We start from the raw sequence: 21,197 nt of genomic DNA, 5'->3' as shown, positions 1-21,197 counted from the left end.
ATATGATCGTTGAAGCTCTATTCCATCCATCCTCCAACACGTTGTTTGCCTAGAATAAATACGAAAACACAAACAATAGACAAACAACATTAGATATAAATTGTTTGCTGAATCACCATCAAAACAAGAAGGCCAACACTTTGGATTTGGCTAGACCGTGACATTTGTTAAGGCTGAGATATTTGATTGGTTATGCCGTGCATGGTTTGTTGAGGAGTGTTTTGACCTGCAGATTGAAGTCTTATGAGAACATTGGTATGAGCAAGAAGACAAAGGTGGAGTTTGACATTTTTATCCATCGATCGAGGAGTCTTTTAGGTGGTGTTTATTCAGGCATTTGAGGACCTTCTAAGGAGACATCGTTAGGAGGTAATAGATATTTAGTTTTCGCAGTTAGGGACTGTTCTAGGCATTGGTGGGTTACAACTAAGTCCCGTTGGTTTGAAATCTTAGAAATCAACAACAGATGGAGGAAGTGTGTTTGCAGAAAGATAACCCGTCGTTTTATTTTTGGTAGGGGTTCTTTCTTGCATTTGTGTCGAGCTCACGACAGTTTGAGATACTTCATTAGAGATGAGATATTAGGATGACGAGATGAGATAACAGTTTTGATGGATCGTTCCTTGTTGGAGGAGGATCGGCGTTGGTTGTCGAGCATTGAATCACAGAGGAGTTTTGGAGCTTCGACATATTTGGGTCATTTTAGTCATAGGTTGTCGACTGTTGTATTTGGAGATTTTGGATCTGATAAAGTTGTTTTAGATTTTGGATTACGTCGGATATTTGGTTGCCCAACATTTGATCACATCGAGGATGTGAGATTTGATCCGATTGCACGTTTGAGATTCAGAAGCTCGTTTGGTTATCAGTTAAGAGACTAATTTTGTTCTGAGCAGGTATGTCACGTTTGACTCTCGGAAGGTGGAGAGTGTTGATCAGATCATTGAGATATCGCAGCGGGTGGAGGATAATGCTACTCCACGTCGGGTGAAGATTATTCCACATACTCCAGATCATTCTGTATCGTTTAGGATTCCAGCTGAGATGACACAGTTTGGGGATCATTTGGATTTGGATGCAGATGATGAGTTGGTTGATTCGAGTGCAGCTGGTGGACATAGTTTGGATTTGGATATGATCGTTGATTCACCTCAGGTGGAGGTGTTTTGTTTTTCACTTTGGGGCCATTGGGAAAGCTATTAGCCGCAGATTTATTGGTGAAGAGTTGAGAACTCTTCTATTGGATTGAGGTCTTTGGAGGTCATTTGGTGAACTACGTGAAGACTTGATTCCTTGGGTAAGAGGATACGTACACAGTCATTTATGATGCAGCCGGTTTGATAATTTGATACCGATATTTGGAGTTTGTTCGCATTCTCGTTTAGGTTCTCGACTTGTTGTGGATTGAGTCCGTTGTGAATTTGTTCCACTTCGTACTAGACGTAACAAGTGAGATGTTTGGTTGGTATTGGTGTCGGTTCAGTTTTGGATAAACTTCACAAGATGGAGAATTGTTGGATAGCAGGTTCCTAATGTGTTTCCTAATTTGTTTTGGTAACAGGTTACTGAGATTTCTAATCTGTTTTGGTAACATGATTCTAAATCTGTTTCAGTAACAGGTTATTAGGATTCCTAATCTGTTTTGTTTTTTTATTTTAGAATTCCAAGTATGTTTTTGGTTTTAAAATTTCTATATATATGGAACGATTGGAAGAGAGAATTGAGTAGCGAATTGGGGATATTTTGAGCACAAAAAAAATGTATTTTCTGAGCTATTGGTTAGGGTTTTACTTGAAGAGCATTAGAGATTTATTGGTGAGATTAATTAGTGAGTTCGAGTGATTTGTAATCTCAGTTTGTACTCTTTTTCTCTATTAGTGAAAACCCCATCCCCTTCTTGCCCCGTGGACTTAGACAACTTGCCGAACCATGTTAAAATTGGTTGTTTGTGTTCGTGCCGTTATTTTGATTGTGTTTGGCCTTCTCTCGGCGTTTGTTTGTGTTAAAATTGGTTGTTTGTGTTCGTGCCGTTATTTTGATTGTGTTTGGCCTTCTCTCGGCGTTTGTTTGATTTGGTCTCTCGAAGCACATCGGTTTTTGGCCTTCTCTCGGCGTTTGTTTGATTTGGTCTCTCGAAGCACATCGGTTTGGTTTTGGCTTCCGCCGCACACAACATGACTTCATGGTAGTTAGATCACCAGCCCAATCAGCATCAGAATATGTACGAAGCTCTAAATTGGATGTAACAAGGTACAGAAGAGAGCGAGTGCTAGTGCTTCGAAGATACCCAAGAATCCTTAATAATGCAGCATAGTATACAAAATGTGGGGCATCAACAAGTTGACTAACAATACCAACAACATGAGAGATATCTAGTCGAGAGATATACAAATAGACCAACTGATCAACAAGATGTCGGTATCGGGTAGGATCAGATAGAGACTTACCATCAGTAGAGTGAAGTTTGACATTCTGTTAAAGTAGAGTATCGACAGTTGCATCGTCAATTAGCTAAGCAAGAGCTAGAATATTCGAGAGATACTTCTGTTGAGACAGTAGTACTCCCCGCGTGCCTTGATTTCTAAACTAAGAAAATAGCGAAGAGATCTAAGATCTTTCATGTGGAACTATTGTTGCAATGTAGATTTTGCGTACTATATATTGTAGGCGTCAAAAATTTCCTATAGGGTATCACACATAGCTCAAGTTGAAAAGAAGGCGACAAACATCATCATCTGAGTTACAAAGAATCATCCGATGCCAAAGATCAACTAAAGATCCAAATTAACAATGAGAATCTCAATCCGACGACCCTTACAAATCAAGTAAAAGTCGACGTCTCAATCAACCAGACGAGACGACATCTCCTGTGTCGACTCGAAAGGTAGTCGACGTCTTAACCAGACCAGATGACACCTCCGTGTCAGTATCGACTCGAAAGGCGGTCGACATCTTGATCAGACGAGATGACACCTCCCGTGTCAGTGTCAACTCGAAAGGCGGTCGACGTCTCGATCAGACAAGACCAAACCTCCATGTCGACTCGAGAGGCGGTGATAGCCGACTCAAAGTCCAAGATGAGCAACGGTCTGAAGTCGAGATGAGATCAATGTTGACTCAGAGACGGTCCGAGACAAGACCGAGATGAGACGACAGTTCGAAGTCGAGACGAGATCAATGTCGATCGGATGAGACAACAATTCCTATGTCGACTCGAATGGCGAAGTGAGATGACACCTCATGTGTCGACTCGAAGGTGGATAGAAGTCGACATCTCGAAGTCCGAGACGAGACCTAAGATGAGACCCCCTGCATGCCGACTCGAAAGACGACGATAGACGACTCGAATTACGAGACACTTCGTGCCGACTTGAAAGACCAACCTCCAAAGCCAGTCCCTTCATGCCGACTCGAAAGGCGGTGTCAATCGACACGCCTTGAGTCGACTCGAAAGCTTCCTATCTCGTCAGACGACTCCCAATATTATAAGGAACTAAAGGGAAGATTCATAGATCTTTTCGACGCTTTGACAAAAGTCAATGAATCTCTTCAACTCAAAGGTCAACTAAGGAATGCCCAAGAAGCGCATCACATAATTTTCGAGGCACAAAACATGTCTCGGAAGCTATGAGACAACTCATAGTTTTCGAGACTGCAACGACTATCTCGGAAACTAGAGTGGGCTTAGCGACGGTTTTCTTAAGTTTTGTGCAATCCACGTGGCTTAATAACTGCTAGGAATCATCCAAAAACACGGGGGAGCTGTTATAAGTAAAAATCACACCCATAACCGTAGAAATAATAACAATTAAACGTGGTGGGAGCGGTTATGAAACTGCCAGAAGCAAGCCATCCTTTCGAGACAGTTGCGACTGTCTCGGAAATAGAAGTCATTTGACACGATTCCTTTTCGACTTCAACCTTCAGTTGCAATCTCTAGGGATTATAAATAACCCCCTACCACCTATATGCAAGGGGACAAAGGCAACCAAGCAAGGACGAAGGCAGAGAGAGCAGAGACTGGAGCTAGTTGGTGAATCTTGAGCAAGAGAGAGAATCTTCATTGTTTTCAAGCATTTCCAAGAACCTTCGGTGTTTCCTCAAGATCTAAGTTTTGACTTGATCTTGAGAAGAATGTTTTATCTTACTTTGCTAAGATATCCATTTCTGTCTTTGTTTCTAAAACGAAACATCAACTTTAAGCCTTCTTCACGATTCAATTTGAATCTGTGATTCGGTCATTCACGGGCTAACGTACCCCGACACAGGCAAAGATCTTACGCAAGCAGCGAATGATAAACATTCCTGCACGTGTTTCTAGGGAGCACTTGTAATCTTATTTTATTGTAAAGAGTAGTTTTACAAAGCATAAATGTTCATTCTTTTGTATTCATTGTAATCGATAAACAGTTATAATGAATTCTATAATAAAATTTGTTCCCGACGCAAACATATACCAGCAACATCATCACATGTAATGATCATATCTACATAAAGGAGTAATAAAATTCTGTCGCGTGATGTAGTGCGAACAAACAAAGAAGCATTTTCATGACTTTTCATAAAGCCTACCTTGAGCACGACATCACGAAAACATTCAAACCAAGCGCAGAGTGCCTGTTTGGGACTATAAACAGCACAGTGAATGAGACATGCATGTCCTGGAGAAATATTGTATCCTGAAAGAGGTTGCATATACACTATCTTAGATAAAGAGTCATGGAAAAAATCATTTTTATCATTCATCTGATATACGGGCCAACGATGAACAACAACTGCAAGGAGAGTACGAACGGTGGACATCTGAGCAACAGGAGCAAATGTCTCCTCATAAACAATACCCTGTTGCTGAGTGAAACCTCGAGCCACTAAACGGGCCTTCCGACGTTCAATGGTGCCATCAGGATGATACTTGACCTTATAAACCCATTTATTGCTAATTAAAGAGATGCTAGGAGGACAAGAAACAACATCCCATGTGTGTGTTTGCTGAAAGACCTGAAATTTCTTAGCCATAACCTGTCGTCACTTTGAAAATTGAACTGCTTCTTGAAAGGACTTTGGCTCAATGGTAGTATGAATGACAGCAAGAAAATTATGAAAGATAGGTAAATAGGAAGTAACCGACGCATACCGTTTAAACATGACATGTCGTCGTTTGCCTCGACGAAGAGCAGGAGGAACCTCAGGTCAGGGAGATGCTGGCGCAAGTGCACAGAGGTCAGCAGTATGTTCAGTAGTAGGCACCGTATCCAAGGAAGAGGGAACTAGGTGAGCAGATGGTGTATGAGAAGGCTCGGGTGAGGGAGATTTAACAGAAGGAGATGGAGAGATATCAGGAAGATCTCGAAAGGAGAACGAAGTTAAGGAAGTGGGTGGTGCAGCTGACGGTGAAGAACGATCAGTAGTATAGAGAAAATTAAAGTTATCAGAACCAGAGTAATATGGAGAATCCTCTTCGAACTGAACGTGTATTGATATATGAACCCGACGAAATGCAGAATCATAACACTGGGAATAGCTCTGGGAGATAATTTATCACGTTCGTGAGATAGCAGAAAAATAAAACATCGATATCCAAAGACGCGAGCCAGATCGTAGTGAGGAGTATGAGTATATACGCGACTATGAGGAGTAGCACCGGAAAGAGAGATAGATGAAGTGATATTAATGACGTGAACAGCGTTGATAATGGCCTCAGCCTAGAAACGATGAGGAATGGAGTAAGAAATGAGCATTGATCGAGCGATATCGAGGATATGACGATGTTTGCGTTCAGTAATACCATTCTGCTCATGAGTGTGTTTGTGGAAAATTTGCAGTAAAAGAAATGAAGGAAAATTTGATTTGTATTCCTTTAATCTCAGTTACAATTGGATTTCCTGATTACAAAAGAGAGGAGAATGAATCTGGATTCTCCCCTTTGTTTAATTCTGGGTTCTTCACGGTGGCGATGGAGTGCCTCCTTCGAATGCTTGCGTCGAATTTGCTCTCCGTTGACGATCCGACGTCTTGATTCACTGGAACATGATCTTCTCCTCACGATTTGACGTTGTGGAGAACTCTGAACGAGTTTGAAACTCTATGAAAGAGTTGATTTAACCGAAAGTCGGTTATAAGCCAAGGATGAAGAAGATCTTGTTGCCGATCTCCAAAGCTCCAGAAATGCTCTAAGGATCCTGTTGACTAGCCAAGAAGTTCCAACAGATCGACCCTTGAACTGAATTGATTTTCAGTTATTTATAGGGGATTAAGGGGTGTAACCACCTCCTTAATTCGCTCTTAAGTGGGGCTAATGGGATGTAACTACCCCTTAAATCATTCCTGAGTGGAGTTGTGATCCCCTCAGATCGTGGGAAACGGTTTTGGAACCGTTCAGCTCGTGTTTGAACGAGTCAAACGCAGGCCCGCGTTCTGGCATGAATTCTGTGTCCAAACGCAATGCCTAACTTGAACGCAGTGATTGGAAGCTGCGTTTGCAGCGGATGAAAGCTGCGTTTGGCAGCGGTATAGAGCTGCGTTGGGCAGCGCTTGGAGCTGCGTTGGGCAGCGATATTGAGCTGCGTTGTGCAGCGATGTTGAGCTGCGTCCAGTGGCGATTTAAGCTGCGTTTGCAACTTTTGGAGCTGTATTTGAGCTGCGTTCGTGACTATGAACACGGCGCATCTTGATGCTGGTACGCGGGGGGGACTTCCACGTCTTGATTTGAAGAGACCGTCGATTTGTAGTCTCTTTCTATCGAAGTTTTGCAAAGATCGTCATTTTGTAATCTTTACTTTAGCTCTTTGATATGCAAGAGTCGTCAGATTGTAACTCTCGATGTTGATGGTGAAGGCTGTTAAACTAGAGCTCTCATCGGTTGTCGTGAAGGTTGTCAGATTGTAACCTTCAGCGATCTACGTGAAAGTCTTCAAATTGTAGCCTTCTGGAAGTCGTCAGATTGTAACTTCCATCATCGGTGGTTGAATGGAGATCAGCTATCTATTGTGATTTTTAGACAGCCTACAGAACCCCCTCCAAAGTTTTCGAAAGTTCGCGGTTGACTGGGACGAATTTTCGGAATACTTTGGATTTCAACTCTGATCTTGGAGCTGTTGATTCCTTGTGGTAGAGGATTTGTTCTCTGCACTTGCTTCGAAGGCATCTTGGTTGAAGTGTTTTGCCACGTAGGACCTGTGTGAAGGTATGCGCCATAATCCTGCTTCTGTACTGTGAGGGTGGACCCTGTATTTTGAACTTGAGATGCGGGTCTCATCCTTGCATGTTGAATTTGGAACACGGGTGTGACCTCGGCGTTCGGTTTTTGCATCGCGGGTCTGACCTCAACGTTTTGACTTAAGACATGGAAGTGGCTTTCGTGCATTTTTGACTAAGTCTTTGAGACTTGTCTTTGGCTCATCTGTTTTAAGTCTCGGCCCACATCCATTAAGTTGATGGACCTGCAAATGTGCATAAGATTTTTGGCAAACCCTCAGCCATCAACGGATTTGATAAGCCTTTACCGACTACCGTTTGAGTCGGGCTAGCATGTGGATTGTCTAAGTCCGTTCCACATGTATCGTTGTGCTAAGAGAATGAACCCTCTTAGACTTGATGCTATGATTTTGAATACATAGACTTTGTCACTGTTTCTTCCTGTGTTATATTTTCACTTGAAACACTGAGAATTTTGACTTAGAGTGAAATTCAGAAACTTTCTTTATTATCACTGGGATAATTTCAGAAAATCTCTAATCCACTGGGGATTTTATAATGAAAACTTGCTATTCTTGTTGAAAAAGGATTAACAAGTTCATTGGGGGGTTTACTGTTAGAGGTATGATGTTAACCTAATAGTATTTTTATGGACCTATCGCTCCATTGACGAGAGTCGATAAGTGGAAAGTGTTGCGATCGGAGCAACTTTGAGGACCTATCGCTCTATTGATGAGAGTCGATAAGTTGATTTTGTCAGAGGTGTTTGATATTAACGTGACAAGAGAATGTTGCGATCGGAGCAACTTTGAGGACTTATCGCTCTATTGGGGAGAGTCGATAAGTTAATTGTCAGAGGTTTGGTGTTAACACGACGAGAATTTGTTGCGATCGGAGCAACTTTGTGGACTTATCATCCTATTGAAGAGGATTAATAAGTTGATTTTGTCAGAGGTGTGATATTAACGTGACAAGATTGTGTTGCGATTGGAGCAACCTTGGAGACTTATCATCCTATTGACGAGGATTGATAAGTGGATTGTTGTCAGAGGTATATTGTTAACGTGACAGGAATGTGTTGCGATTGGAGTAACTTTGTGGACTTATCATCCTATTGATGAAGATTGATAAGTGGGTTTTGTCAGAGGTTTAGTGTTAACGTGACAGAATTTGTATACTTGTGATTTGAACAAGATTTTGGGGACTAGCGTCTCGCTGGGGAGAATTGCTAAGTGAGTTTATCATCAGAAGCGATGAATTTTGATACTAAGATTTTAAAGACTTAGTGTCTTGCTGGGGAAGATTACGATTTGAGCAATTTTGAGGACCAATCATCCTATTGAAGAGGATTGATAAGTTGATTGTTAGAGGTGTATTGTTAACGTGACAAGTTAGGAGTGATGCAAACTGAATTCATACTCCGTGGGGGTGATGATCGTCAGAAGTATAATATTAACTCGACGATGTAAAAGATTCGTTACTCTTAATCCAGTGGATTCCAAATAACCAACCCCCAGTCATGATTAAGACTTAGCAGGGAAATAAAAAGAGATAGACAAGGCACATCACCTAGTAGGGCACTATCCATGAAGTCAGAATAGAGGCACATCACCTGGTAGGCCATTATCTGATGAGTTTGACTATCAGAGGTAACTGTGATAGTTTTGTGGACCCGCCATCCTACTTGAAGAGGATTGGTGGGGGAATTTGGAGGAAAAAGGACTATTAGAGGTGACGGTTAACGTGATAGTTTTGGTGGACCCTCCATCCTACTTGAAGAGGATTGGTGGGGGAATTTGGAGAAACTAGACTATCAGAGGTAACTGTTAACGTGATAGTTTTGGTGGACCCGCCATCCTACTTGAAGAGGATTGGTGGGGGAATTTGGAAGGAATAGACTATCAGAGGTAATCATTAACGTGATAGTTTTTTATAGACCCGCCATCCTACTTGAAGAGGATTGGTGGGGGAATTTGGAAGGAAAAGAACTATCAGAGGTGACGGTTAACGTGATAGTTTTGGTGGATTTTGTGGTTGACGGAGGTGCTCTATTGAACATGACAACTCAGAAAATTTATTGCTCATAATCGAATGAACTACAAATAAACCAACCCCCAGTCTTGAACAAGTGCAGGGGGGAAAAGGGTAGACATGACACATCGCCTAATGGGCCACTATCTAATGAGGTTGACTATCAGAGGTAATTATTAACGTGATAGTTGTTGGACTTGCCATCCTACTGAAGAGGATTAGCTTCAATAGTCGTGGTATCTTCTTCTGACTGAGAAGATTGGGCTTGGTCCGATTGCTCAGGTGAAGGTTGGGCTTGGTCCGATTGCTCAGGTTGATCCTGCCTACTTTGTTCTTCAGCTTTGATCCTGGCAATAATCTTTTGAGCCTGTTCGCCTTGAAGGAAGAGTCTCTCTAAATCTGCCCACCTTTGGATACATCTGGCAGGTAGTTTCCTGAACCATTCAAAGGCAACTCCCTTAAGGGTGCCAATGAACAATCGAGCCAGTATGACATCGTTTGATATTACATTCCCAGTCTGTGACTTGAAATGATAAATATGTTGGTTCGGTGATCCCGTGCCGTCAAAAGTTTGTCGCGTCGGGACTTTAAATTTTGGAGGATAAGGGGCTGCGTCCCATTCGACAGGATATGGTCTGACAACTCCCTCGTCTTGGAGCTCACTTCTGTTGGCCATGGCATTGAGACGGGCTTTCAATTCTTCCATTTTGGCAGACTGAAGATTATACTCGTTCTCAGTCTCTCTTCCTTCATCAGAGGAAGAATCCAGGTTGTGGGCTTCTTGGTCAGAAGCCGTGTCATCAACCACCTTTCCCTTCCCTTTGCTTGTGTGAGGTCGGGATGAAGACGCTTTTTCTCTCCTGAAAGATTCTTGCCTAGGTGGCGAATCTATCTCCTGAGATTTGGCCTTGTCTGCGACGATTTGAGTCAACATGGCCATGAGTTCATTGATGGCCTCTTGCTGAGATTTGAGCATGGCTTCCTGTTCATCAAGTCTCTTTGAAAGGTCTTCCGAATGTTCTGCCATGTGGACGAAGCTCTCATGCCCAACGAAAGAGCTTGATGATTGGGACTCCGCAATGGCTGAGTGTTCATCATCGGAATTAGTTCCTCTGGCTAAACTCTGATAGTTGATAGGAGGAATGGCTCCTGTTCGAGTCCGAGTACGTTGGTAGATTCCTTCAAACTCGTTAGTGATTTCTCTGACGCTTGGAGAATGATCTGTCTCTGACCCGTCGGAACTAAGGGTTGATGATCTCCCTCTACCAACCATGTTAGAAGTGACTCTAAGGTATTTATCCTCTAAAGTCTTCTTCCTGTGAGGATGTCGTCGATTATTGAGCAAAACGACATTCGTCGGTCGGTTGAACATCGACAGCAATTCCCGCAAGTCAGAGACTTGGGATGAACCTCTCACAGAGCGTGAGGGTAAAGATGGAACCCCCTGTCCATTAAAGGATGAGACTGGCTCCTGGTGAACATGGATCTTGAGTCCACGTTGATCTTTTTGAACACGACAAATCTCATCGTGTTCTGAAGAAGAAACACGAGGGTCGTGTTCTGTTTTACTAACGCTAGACCGAAGTCTGCGTTTTGTTGATGAAACGCACCTTTGCCGGTTGCGTTTTTGTTGGTTAACGTTCACATTGGAATGAACGAATGACTTGTTGCATCGGTCTTACTCTCGATGTGAACTCTCTCAAATCTGTTGTAAAGATTCGAGGAGAATTACTCACTGATTGTGAGGTTTGAACTGGAACCCCCAGTCTATGATTGGACATGACTGGCTCTTGATGGACATGAATCTGGTTTAGATGCCTTGGATCCATGAACTTCTTATATCCGCCCCTCGATCTAATCGCGCTACGCAGATTATTCGGGGGTCTCGCGAACGCATGCCTGATCTAATCGCGCTACACCAGGTTCTATATTGGGTTTTGTCACCCGAACGCATGCCTGAGCTCCAGGTGTTGCTGGTGAAACGCAGTTCTGAGGGCTGCGTTCAGTCTTATTCACACAGAGCCTATGTTTGGGCTCATAGACGCGAGACTTGCATTCTGAAACAGAAACGCAGGGCATAGGGTCGCGTTTAGGCTCACAAACACGAAGCTCGTGCTGACTTGAAGATCGGCATTCACAGAGATGTGCTCGTCGTAGGGATCTCATCCTTCGTCGAGCGACGTTCTTCTTAGCCTGCTTTAAGGCTTTGGCAGCAACACCTTCAACTCGGTGGACGAGTTTGGCCGAAGCTGAGCCCACTCCTTCGGAGGAGGGGCTGTTCGAGCATTCTTGGTTGAAGGAGAAGGCTTCCTTCGGCATAGGAGCAACAATTGGAGCTTTAGTCTCCTTGGAGACTTTGTGGATCTTGCGCATAGCCTTGGGGCTAAGGGATCCGGAGGAGAGGGCCTCCTCAAACTTGGCTTGATCAAACTCTACCACGAGAGTTTCGACGGTTGTTCCAGTGAGATGAATATCGGATTGCGCCACCACTTCTTCGTCAGAGAAGATCGTCCCCAGCGGAGTCGCCATCTTTTGTTTGTGGAAAATTTGCAGTAAAAGAAATGAAGGAAAATTTGATTTGTATTCCTTTAATCTCAGTTACAATTGGATTTCCTGATTACAAAAGAGAGGAGAATGAATCTGGATTCTCCCATTTGTTTAATTCTGGGTTCTTCACGGTGGCGATGGAGTGCCTCCTTCGAATGCTTGCGTCGAATTTTCTCTCCGTTGACGATCCGACGTCTTGATTCACTGGAACATGATCTTCTCCTCACGATTTGACATTGTGGAGAACTCTGAACGAGTTTGAAACTCTATGAAAGAGTTGATTTAACCGAAAGTCGGTTATAAGCCAAGGATGAATAAGATCTTGTTGCCGATCTCCAAAGCTCCAGAAATGCTCTAAGGATACTGTTGACTAGCCAAGAAGTTCCAACAGACCGACCCTTGAACTGAATTGATTTTTAGTTATTTATAGGGGATTAAGGGGTGTAACCACCTCCTTAATTCGCTCCTAAGTGGGGCTAATGGGATGTAACCGCCCCTTAAATCATTCCTGAGTGGAGTTGTGATCCCCTCAGATCGTGGGAAACGATTTTGAAACCGTTCAGCTCGTATTTGAACGATTCAAACGCAGGCCCGTGTTCTGGTATGAATTCTGTGTCCAAACGCAATGCCTAAAAGCTTGAACGCAGCATCTGGAAGCTCGGACGCAGCGTTTGGAAGCTCATTTGCAGCGATTTAAGAGCTGCGTTTGGCAGCGGATCTGAGCTGCGTTTACAGCAATTTGGAAGCTGCGTTCTGCAGCGATATGGAGCTGCGTTCTTTGATGTTTGAAGGTGCGTTTCGCAGTGTTATGGAACTGCGTCTGGCGGTGATTAAAGCTGCGTCTGGCAGCGGTATAGAGCCGCGTTAGGCATCGATTGGAGCTGCGTTAGGCAGCGATTGGAGCTGCGTCTGGCAGCGGTATAGAGCCGCGTTGGGCAGCGATTGGAGCTGCGTCTGGCAGCGGTATAGAGCCGCGTTGGGCAGCGATTAGAGCTGCGTTGGATAGCGATTGGAGCTGCGTTCGTGGCCATGAACGTGGCGCATCTTGATGCTGGTATGCGGGGAGGACTTCCACAGTTTGATTTGAAGAGACCGTCGATTTGTAGTCTCTTTCTGTCGAAGCGTTGCAAAGATCGTCATTTTGTAATCTTTGCTTTAGCTCTCTGATATATGAGAGTCGTCAGATTGTAACTCCCGATGTTGATTATGAAGGCTGTTTGATTAGAGCTTCCATCAGTTATCGTGAAGGTCGTCAGATTGTAACCTTTAGCGATCTACGTGAAAGTCTTCAAATTGTAACCTTCTAGAAGTCGTCAGAGTGTAACTTCCATCATCGGTGTTTTGATGGGGATCAGCTACCTATTGTGATTTTTAGACAGCCTACAGAGTGTAGGGACATGACTGTTGAAAGATAGTCCCATGGGAGGTCATAATAGAGCGTATGGTAGAGGATAAATACTCATTGGCACAGTTAGATCAAAAAACTTTAATACGAGTTTTCCATTGAGTGAAGATCATAGCAGTGAAGACTTGATATGCAGTAGGTACCTCAAAGCGGTTTTTAAGTAAATAGATCCATGTATAACGAGAGAAATCATCGATAAAACTTAACATAATATAAATAGCTAGATGAAGAAGGTAGAGGAGTTGACCTCTAAATATCAGAATGGACTAAATTGATTAAGGAAGTGGAGACAGATATACTGTTTAGAAATGGTAGAACAGTAAATTTAGCCAATTTACAATCAGTACATGACTCAATGCGAGAACTAGATGACACATGACCAAGTACTCCAGACTCGATAAGACTCTCCAATCTTTTATTGGACACATGACCAAGTCGTCTATGCCACAAATTGGCGGAAAGTGAGATAAAAGGTTTTGATGGACAAACATAAGCAACAAGAGAATATGGACATATGGACTCTGAAAGGTGAAGATATTCCAAAAAATACAGCTTGTGCCTCCTACGACTAGCTCCAACAGTCTTACCCGTCTGTGGATCATGTACAAGATAAGTATCAGAAGCAAATGAGATAAGTAGGCCAGTCATACACAAAGAACTAATAGAAATTAAATCCAAGCACAATTAAAAAGCCACATAGACGGGGCCAAGTGTTAGATGACCAGATGGGTCATTTTATGGGGTGATAAAGCCATACTGAGTGATAGGCAATGGTTGACCAACAACTGTGTAGATAGTGGGAAGAGAAGATAAAGTGAAGACAAATGATAAGAGTGAGACATTACGAATTATATGAAAGAAACAACCAGAGTCAAAAATTCAGAGATCATTCATACCAAAGCCTTGTGCAGTCAATGAGTCAGCAAAGCCAGACAGTGTTGTAGAGGTGGTATGCTAAAGAACATCAAGTTGACGACGAAGATTTTCAATAGCTTGACTAGTAGTGTCAGAAGTGGTAGATGGTATAGCATTGACTGGTGCGTGAGAGAGTTGAGAATGTGGGGGTTGTCGACCACGATTAGTACGTGGGAAACGTAACTCAGGATGAAGCTTGAAGCATTTCTCAATGCGGTGTCCCTTCTTCTTGTAATATGTGCAAAAGAGCTTAGATCGAGCCCATTTAGAAGTACAATTCATAATAGAAACAATGATTGGTACACACAGAACAGCCTCGAGTGAAAAGGCAGGAGCATCTGTTGTCAAATTGAGTCGTGCGGTCTGCTGTTGTGTCTCATAAGCAGTGAGAGCTCTCATAACTGAGGCCAAAGTCAGAAATTAAGGCTGATAAAGTAATTTAGGAAGGGACTGAAATAGTTGATGCACCTCGTGCCGTTCATACCAGGCTAGCCAGTCTTCGTATGTGGAATCACGTCCAGGAAGCATAGAGCATAATTCTGTCCAATAGGCTTGCATTTGACCAAAATAAGACTATAGAGAAGAACTACCTTTGTGTTGTATAGCAACGCATAACAGAAGATATGCCTCCCGTGCACCGGAGCACTCTGTGAAGCGCTCAGTGAGACGACGTCACATGGCCCGAGCAGAGGGAAGTGAGCCAATCTCAACAATGAGACCAGAGCCAACACAGTGAGTGAGATAATCTATGACATAAAATTCCTACAACTGCTAGTCCGAACTCTCATTGACATAGAGAACACGTGCGGTTTAAAGATCGGTATCGTCACTGCTAGATGTAACAATGCTAATGGACAATGGAACTGGTCCCAAACTGGTGAGATGATCAAGCAGACGAGCACCACGCAAGACATTTGTGACAATGGTGGACCACCCTGCCCAATCACTTTGATCATTGAGGGGTTGTGGTGGTTTAAGGATCTTTTCTGAAGGAGTCATATTAACAGCAATGTTGTGCACACAACATAAGAACCAATTTTATTTTTCTTCTTCAAAACACCTTCCTCATGGGATCGATAACTTTTTATACTATAACTTGATTGATTGTGCACTTGTATTTTTTAGGTATATGTTTATGTCGCATCAAGGTGGTTTAGGGATCTTTTCTGAATGAGCCATATTAACAACAATATTACGTAGGGAAGGCCTATTTAAGTGTAACACAAAGCTGGAAGGCCCACAACTAAGTGACAATACAAGAGAGGCCCACCCACAACGGATCAACGCCGATGTTGAGACGTTGAGATGTCGAGATGGATTGAAACTGCGATGCCGTTACTGACTGTGAAATGGCGATGCCATTTGTTTAAAGCCGAGAGACGACTAAAAAAAAGAAGCTGAGAGACGGCTAAAACAGAAGCCGAGAGATGACTAAAAAAGAAGCCGAGAGACGGCTTGAAACGGCGATATCGTTACTGAATGTGAAAGGGCAATGCCGCTCCTGTAAGGCCGAGAGACGACTATCACGGAGGCCGTGATGCGGCAAACACGGAGGTGACAACGAAGAGGACGTAATGCGGCGAGGCCAAGATTTGGAAAAAAATTAACCTTGTTCTGATACCATGGTAAGAGAGAGAGAGAGGGAGAGAGAGAGAGAGAGTCTTGAGGTAAATTTCCCTTAATTTTTGTATTGAATGTGTGTGTGTATATATGTGTGTGTGTATATACACACACACACAAGTAGAGGAGGATGATGTGTGCTCTCATAATCAATGTGAGACTAAACCTAATATCAACAAATATATTTATCCTTTTTCACTATATATTACAAGAAAACACAAGAGTATTTATTTGTAAAGTTTTCCCTGACTTAATCTCTTGTACTATTAAAATTTCAGCTTGGCATGGCAAGTGCTCTGGAAACACTTTGTGGCCAAGCATATGGAGCAAAACAACATCACATGTTAGGAGTTTACCTGCAGAGATCATGGATAGTCTTGATCATTTGCACCACCCTTCTCCTCCCTCTCTTCATATTCACAGCTCCGATCCTTCGCTTCCTCGGCCAAGAACAATCAATTGCATCAATGGCAGGAACCTTCTCATTGTGGTTCATCCCTATCATCTATTCCTTCGTCTTCTCCTTCACCTTTCAGATGTATCTCCAATCCCAGAGCAAGAACCGAATCATTGCGTATTTAGCTGCACTATCACTCATTCTCCATATTTCTTTGTCTTGGATAACTGTAACAAAGCTGCATATGGGAGTTTTTGGGGCAATGGGCTCAATGGTATTGGCAATGTGGATACCAATATTTGGTCAGTTTGCGTTTTTATTGTGTGGGGGATGCCCGGATACTTGGACGGGGTTTTCGTGGATTGCTTTCAAAGATTTGTGGCCTGTTATCAGGCTCTCATTGTCATCAGGTGCAATGGTTTGGTAAGGGATCTTTCATCTTCTTCTTTTATTGATGTTTTTTCTGAGAATTTTGAATTAAAATCTCATAGGGACTAATGTTTTTCTGTTCTACAGTTTGGAATTATGGTACAATACTATATTGGTTTTGCTAACAGGACACATGAAAAATGCCGAGACAGAGATTGATGCGCTCTCTATCTGGTAGATGGAGTTTTTTTATCTTCAGTTTAATTAACATTTTTTCCAGTAATATTTTTTATGCACTGATGTTTCGCTTATTGCGCAGCCTCAACATCAATGGATGGGAAATGATGATATCCCTTGGTTTCTTGGCAGCAGCAGGGTATTGTGATCTTTTCATTAATCTCTTCCTCGCATTTGCATTACTATCATCACACTTATGAATGCGATGCATCAACATGTACATGCACATACATGCACACATGTAAAAATAGATAGAACAAAAACAGAATTTTGAAGAAGAAATAAGTTTTTGTTACAGTGTTGTCAATGTGAGAGGTGCAATGCGTTTTTACCCTCACATGCGCAAGGCGCAACCCGATGCGCGCGCCCGAGTGATGCGAGGCGCACACCACACACATAATTTTTCAATATATGTAATCAAGCATGAAAGAACATGTTTTTAGAATTTACATGAAAAATATCATGATAAATAATATCTTACTACAAAATCACAATATAATGCCTTAATTTCTAATGCTAACACCCAACATAGTAGCAAAATTCATAAATTTTCAAATCAAATGTTAAGTCAAGACTAATATCCAAGCAAAGGATTAGTAATGATCCTCAATTGAAGGCTACTTTATGAAATTATATTTTTAAGTAGATCGTATTATAAAATTCATTTCATAGATAATTAATTAACAGCACTATTGTGATATTTGTTTTGCAGTTTAGTTATTTCTCCTCAAAGATATCCAACTAAAAAAATATGCATATGGTTGCTGTGTATTGACTTATTTATGGCCTGAATCTTCTTGACCATCTGAAAATAGATAGATATGTCACAAATACGAACAATGTCAATAGCATGAACTGTGACATCCCTATGTATTAACTAACTCATACTAGTTTTTTGCTATTTGAATGAAATATCTGCAGTAAGGTATTGCTTTCTATCTTACCAAGTTTTGCTGAACTCAGAAATTTGATTGGTCCATTATTTATTTTGTTAATGAAATTACAGTGTTCGAGTGGCAAATGAGCTAGGCGCTGGGAGCGCAAAAGCTGCAAAATTCTCCATTGTTGTGGTGGTCGGTGAATCACTTTCTATTGGATCTGTTCTCTTTGTTTTGTTTCTTTTATTTCGCGGGAGTCTTGCTTATGTATTCACAGAGGACGGAGAAGTGGCAAGTGAAGTCGCTGTCCTCTCCCCTCTATTGGCTTTCTCCATCCTACTGAATAGTGTTCAGCCAGTGCTTTCTGGTTAGCACCCACAAACTCTAAAGCTGATAATACTATGCAGTTACAAAACCATAAATGCCTTGAAATTAATCAGAAGAAACATGATATTTCTTTTAATCTAAAAAGTAACCCACTTATGTTTTTTCCTCAGATAAAATAAGCTGTCAATTAGATATTTCTTGTTCTTCAGTGGAAAAAAAAAAGAAAGTAGCCATCCAACATCACAGTTTCGATCTAGTTTTAGTTGAGGAAAGGACTATCATCATAATTGACAGGTTGATTTTGTTGGGCAAAATTTACTTTTAACTTCGCTGTTCTTAGTTCCTCCTACCTTGCAATTAGTATTTTACGACAGTCCGCCTTCATTACATACCAAGATATAGTTATATTCTTTAGCTATCACAAAAGGAAGAAAGATGTATAATAAGCTATTGAGATGTATAATAGGCTATTGCAATTCGTGAATTTGGAACTGCAAATTGAGAATTTTTATAGCAATCCTTTTATGGGATGACTAACCTTTTTAACACTTTTTGAACATACAAAAAAAAATGATGATCTTTGGTAAATTAGTTTTTGAGAAATAACACGTTTCATGTTTATTGTCATTTCCATGAGCAGGGGTTGCTGTTGGCGCAGGCTGGCAAAGTGTGGTAGCCTATGTGAATGTTACATGTTACTACTTGATAGGGATACCCCTAGGAATCGTGCTTGGATATTTGATTGGTTATCAAGTCAAGGTGAGATACAACATGCACAACTGATATGATCCAGAGAATGAAAATATATCAGAATTGGAAAAAAAATTATGCGTCTAAGAAAGCTAAGTTTCAAATAGATGAAATTTGGACCATAATTTAACTATTGCCTAAACAATTAATTCCTCTTACATTGAGATCTTATGTAGAATTCAATAGCTGGATTATGAAACTATAATAATTCTTTCAATCACCATCTGCAGGGGATTTGGATAGGAATGATATTCGGAACTTTAGTTCAGACAATTGTTCTCATTTGCATAACATGGAGAACAAATTGGGACAATCAGGTAATTGTCGTTATATGATCAACTCCTTTCCTTTTCTATTTAGATAAATTTCACAAACCCCCTTGAATTTTGGTGTGTTATGCAAAACCCCTTTAACTTTGTAGATTCCACAACTTCCCACCCCAAACAAACAAACTTGCATCATTTTGCTACCGTGACTGGCATGGTGGCGCCCTTAACTTTACATGTCATGCGCTCCTCACATGACCAAACACAGTTATTTTTGCCCGTTGTCACCAAATTAAATTTCGTTAATGTCCTTAATTTTCATCTCCCCTCTTTTTTGTAAGGGTATTCTGGAAATTTTGTCTGGCCTTTTAATTACATAACAATAAATTTTCAAAGTTAAGAAAGTTTGTGACCCTTCCCAAGGTTTTGGGGGTTTTGTGGAGTATACAAAGTTCAGGGAGTTTTTGTGAAATGTACTCTCTTTTGGCACAGAATGAATATCCTATTATTTGGCATAAAATAACGTCATACTAAAGCTTTGTTTTTATGTTTAATAAGTGGCATCTCTCTATTTTTCCCATGGATGTGCAGGTAACTATCGCCCAAGCACGGGTTAATAAGTGGCTGATACCAAAATCTGCGGAGACTAATGGTGGTAGAGAAATTGCATGACCAACTAATTAGAAGAAAGTTCTTTGGAAAAAATAAATGAACTCTTTTTTGTGTATTCTAACTTACTCCCAACGAAGACATAGTTGTGGTGATTCATGGTGAAATAGATTTCAACAAAAATACATTTTGTTCGTCTCTTAGCCTATCTATGCCTTTGAGCTTCATACATATCTCATCTTTGGTCGTTTGATCTTCGACCATCACTGTGGATACCTGCACACATGAAAGTGTTGCAAGCATTTGCTGGCTATCTGTTTGTTGGAAAATTTGTAGTAAAAGAAATAATAAGAGAATCGTATTTGATTTATTCTCTCTAACTGCTTAGAAATAGAATGATTACAACTCTCTCAATCTCGATTACAATTGGATTTTCTGATTACAAAAGAGAGGAGATTGAATTTGATTCTCCCCTTTGTTTAATTCTGGGTTCTTCTTGGTAGCGATGGAGTGCCTCCCTCGAATGTTCGCGTCGAGTTTGCTCTCCGTTGACGATCCGAACGTCTTGATTCACTGGAACGTGGTCTTCTCCTCACGATTTGACGTTGTGGAGAGCTTGCGTGGTAAGTTTGAAAATAACTCTTAACGAGTTAATAACTCAGAGCGAGTTTTAGAAGGACTTGCAGAGCAAGTTTTGAAACTCTGGACAAGTTGATAACTCAGGTCGAGTTCAACTCGAGTTTAACTCTGAACGAGTTTGAACTCTTGAAAAAGAGTTGATTTAACCGAAAGTCGGTTATAAGTCAAGGATGAATGCTCCAAGGACTTTGTTGCTGCAGAAAGCTCCAAGATGCCCGATCAAGGATCCCCAAAGAGCCAGCTCCAGCCAGCCGAATATCTCTTCTTTGCTGCCCAAAAAGAAGGATCTGAACTCAATTGAGTTTCGAGGTATTTATAGGGGATTAAGGGGGTGTAACCGCCCCATTAATTTGCTTCTTAATGGGCTGAGTGGGGTGTAACCGCCCCCCATAAATCTCTCCATGATAGGGTAGTGATCCCCTAAAATCTTGGGGGGAAAACAGTTCTAGAACCGTTCAAATCGTGCTTGAACGAGTCAAATGCTGAAAATAGCGTTCTGGGCCTGAACTGTGCGTTTCTGGATCTGAAACGCAGAGTTGGGCCTGAAAACGCACAGCTGAGCCTGTTTTAGGCTGAAAACGCACAGTTGGGCCTGAAAACGCACAGCTGGGCTTGTTTTAGGCTGAAAACACACAGTTGAGCCTGTAAACGCACAGCTGAGCCTGTTTTAGGTTGAAAACGCACAGTTGAGCCTGTAAACGCACAGCTGAGCCTGTTTTAGGCTGAAAACGCACAGTTAAGCCTGTAAACGCACAGCTGAGCCTGTAAACGCACAGTTGAGCCTGTAAACGCACAGTTGAGCCTGTAAACGCTCAGCTAAGCCTGTTTTAGGCTGAAAACGCACAGTTGAGCATGTAAACGCACAGCTGAGCCTGTTTTAGGCTGAAAACGCACAGTTGAGCCTGTAAACGCACACTTGACCCTGTTTTAGGCTGAAAACGCACAGTTGGGCCTGAAAACGCACAGCTGAGCCTGTAAACGCACAGCTGAGCCTGTTTTAGGCTAAAAACGCA

General features: G+C 41.8%; 1 protein-coding gene across 1 annotated transcript; it reads left to right on the top strand.

The window, feature by feature from the left end:
- LOC109837991 (protein DETOXIFICATION 21-like) lies at positions 15,700–19,776 on the top strand. The gene is made up of 8 exons (XM_020406394.1): positions 15,700–15,759; positions 15,991–16,532; positions 16,626–16,712; positions 16,798–16,854; positions 17,722–17,960; positions 18,561–18,679; positions 18,901–18,987; positions 19,528–19,776. The coding sequence occupies exons 1-8, from the start codon at positions 15,715–15,717 to the stop codon at positions 19,606–19,608; spliced, it is 1,257 nt and encodes a 418-aa protein (XP_020261983.1). The 5' UTR covers positions 15,700–15,714; the 3' UTR covers positions 19,609–19,776.

This window comes from Asparagus officinalis, chromosome 4 (genome assembly GCF_001876935.1).
Source record: "Asparagus officinalis chromosome 4, Aspof.V1, whole genome shotgun sequence".
In the NCBI taxonomy this organism is placed as follows: Eukaryota; Viridiplantae; Streptophyta; class Magnoliopsida; order Asparagales; family Asparagaceae; genus Asparagus; species Asparagus officinalis.
The sequence above is the reverse complement of the archived record's forward strand: the minus strand, read 5'-3'. Positions and strand labels throughout refer to the sequence as shown.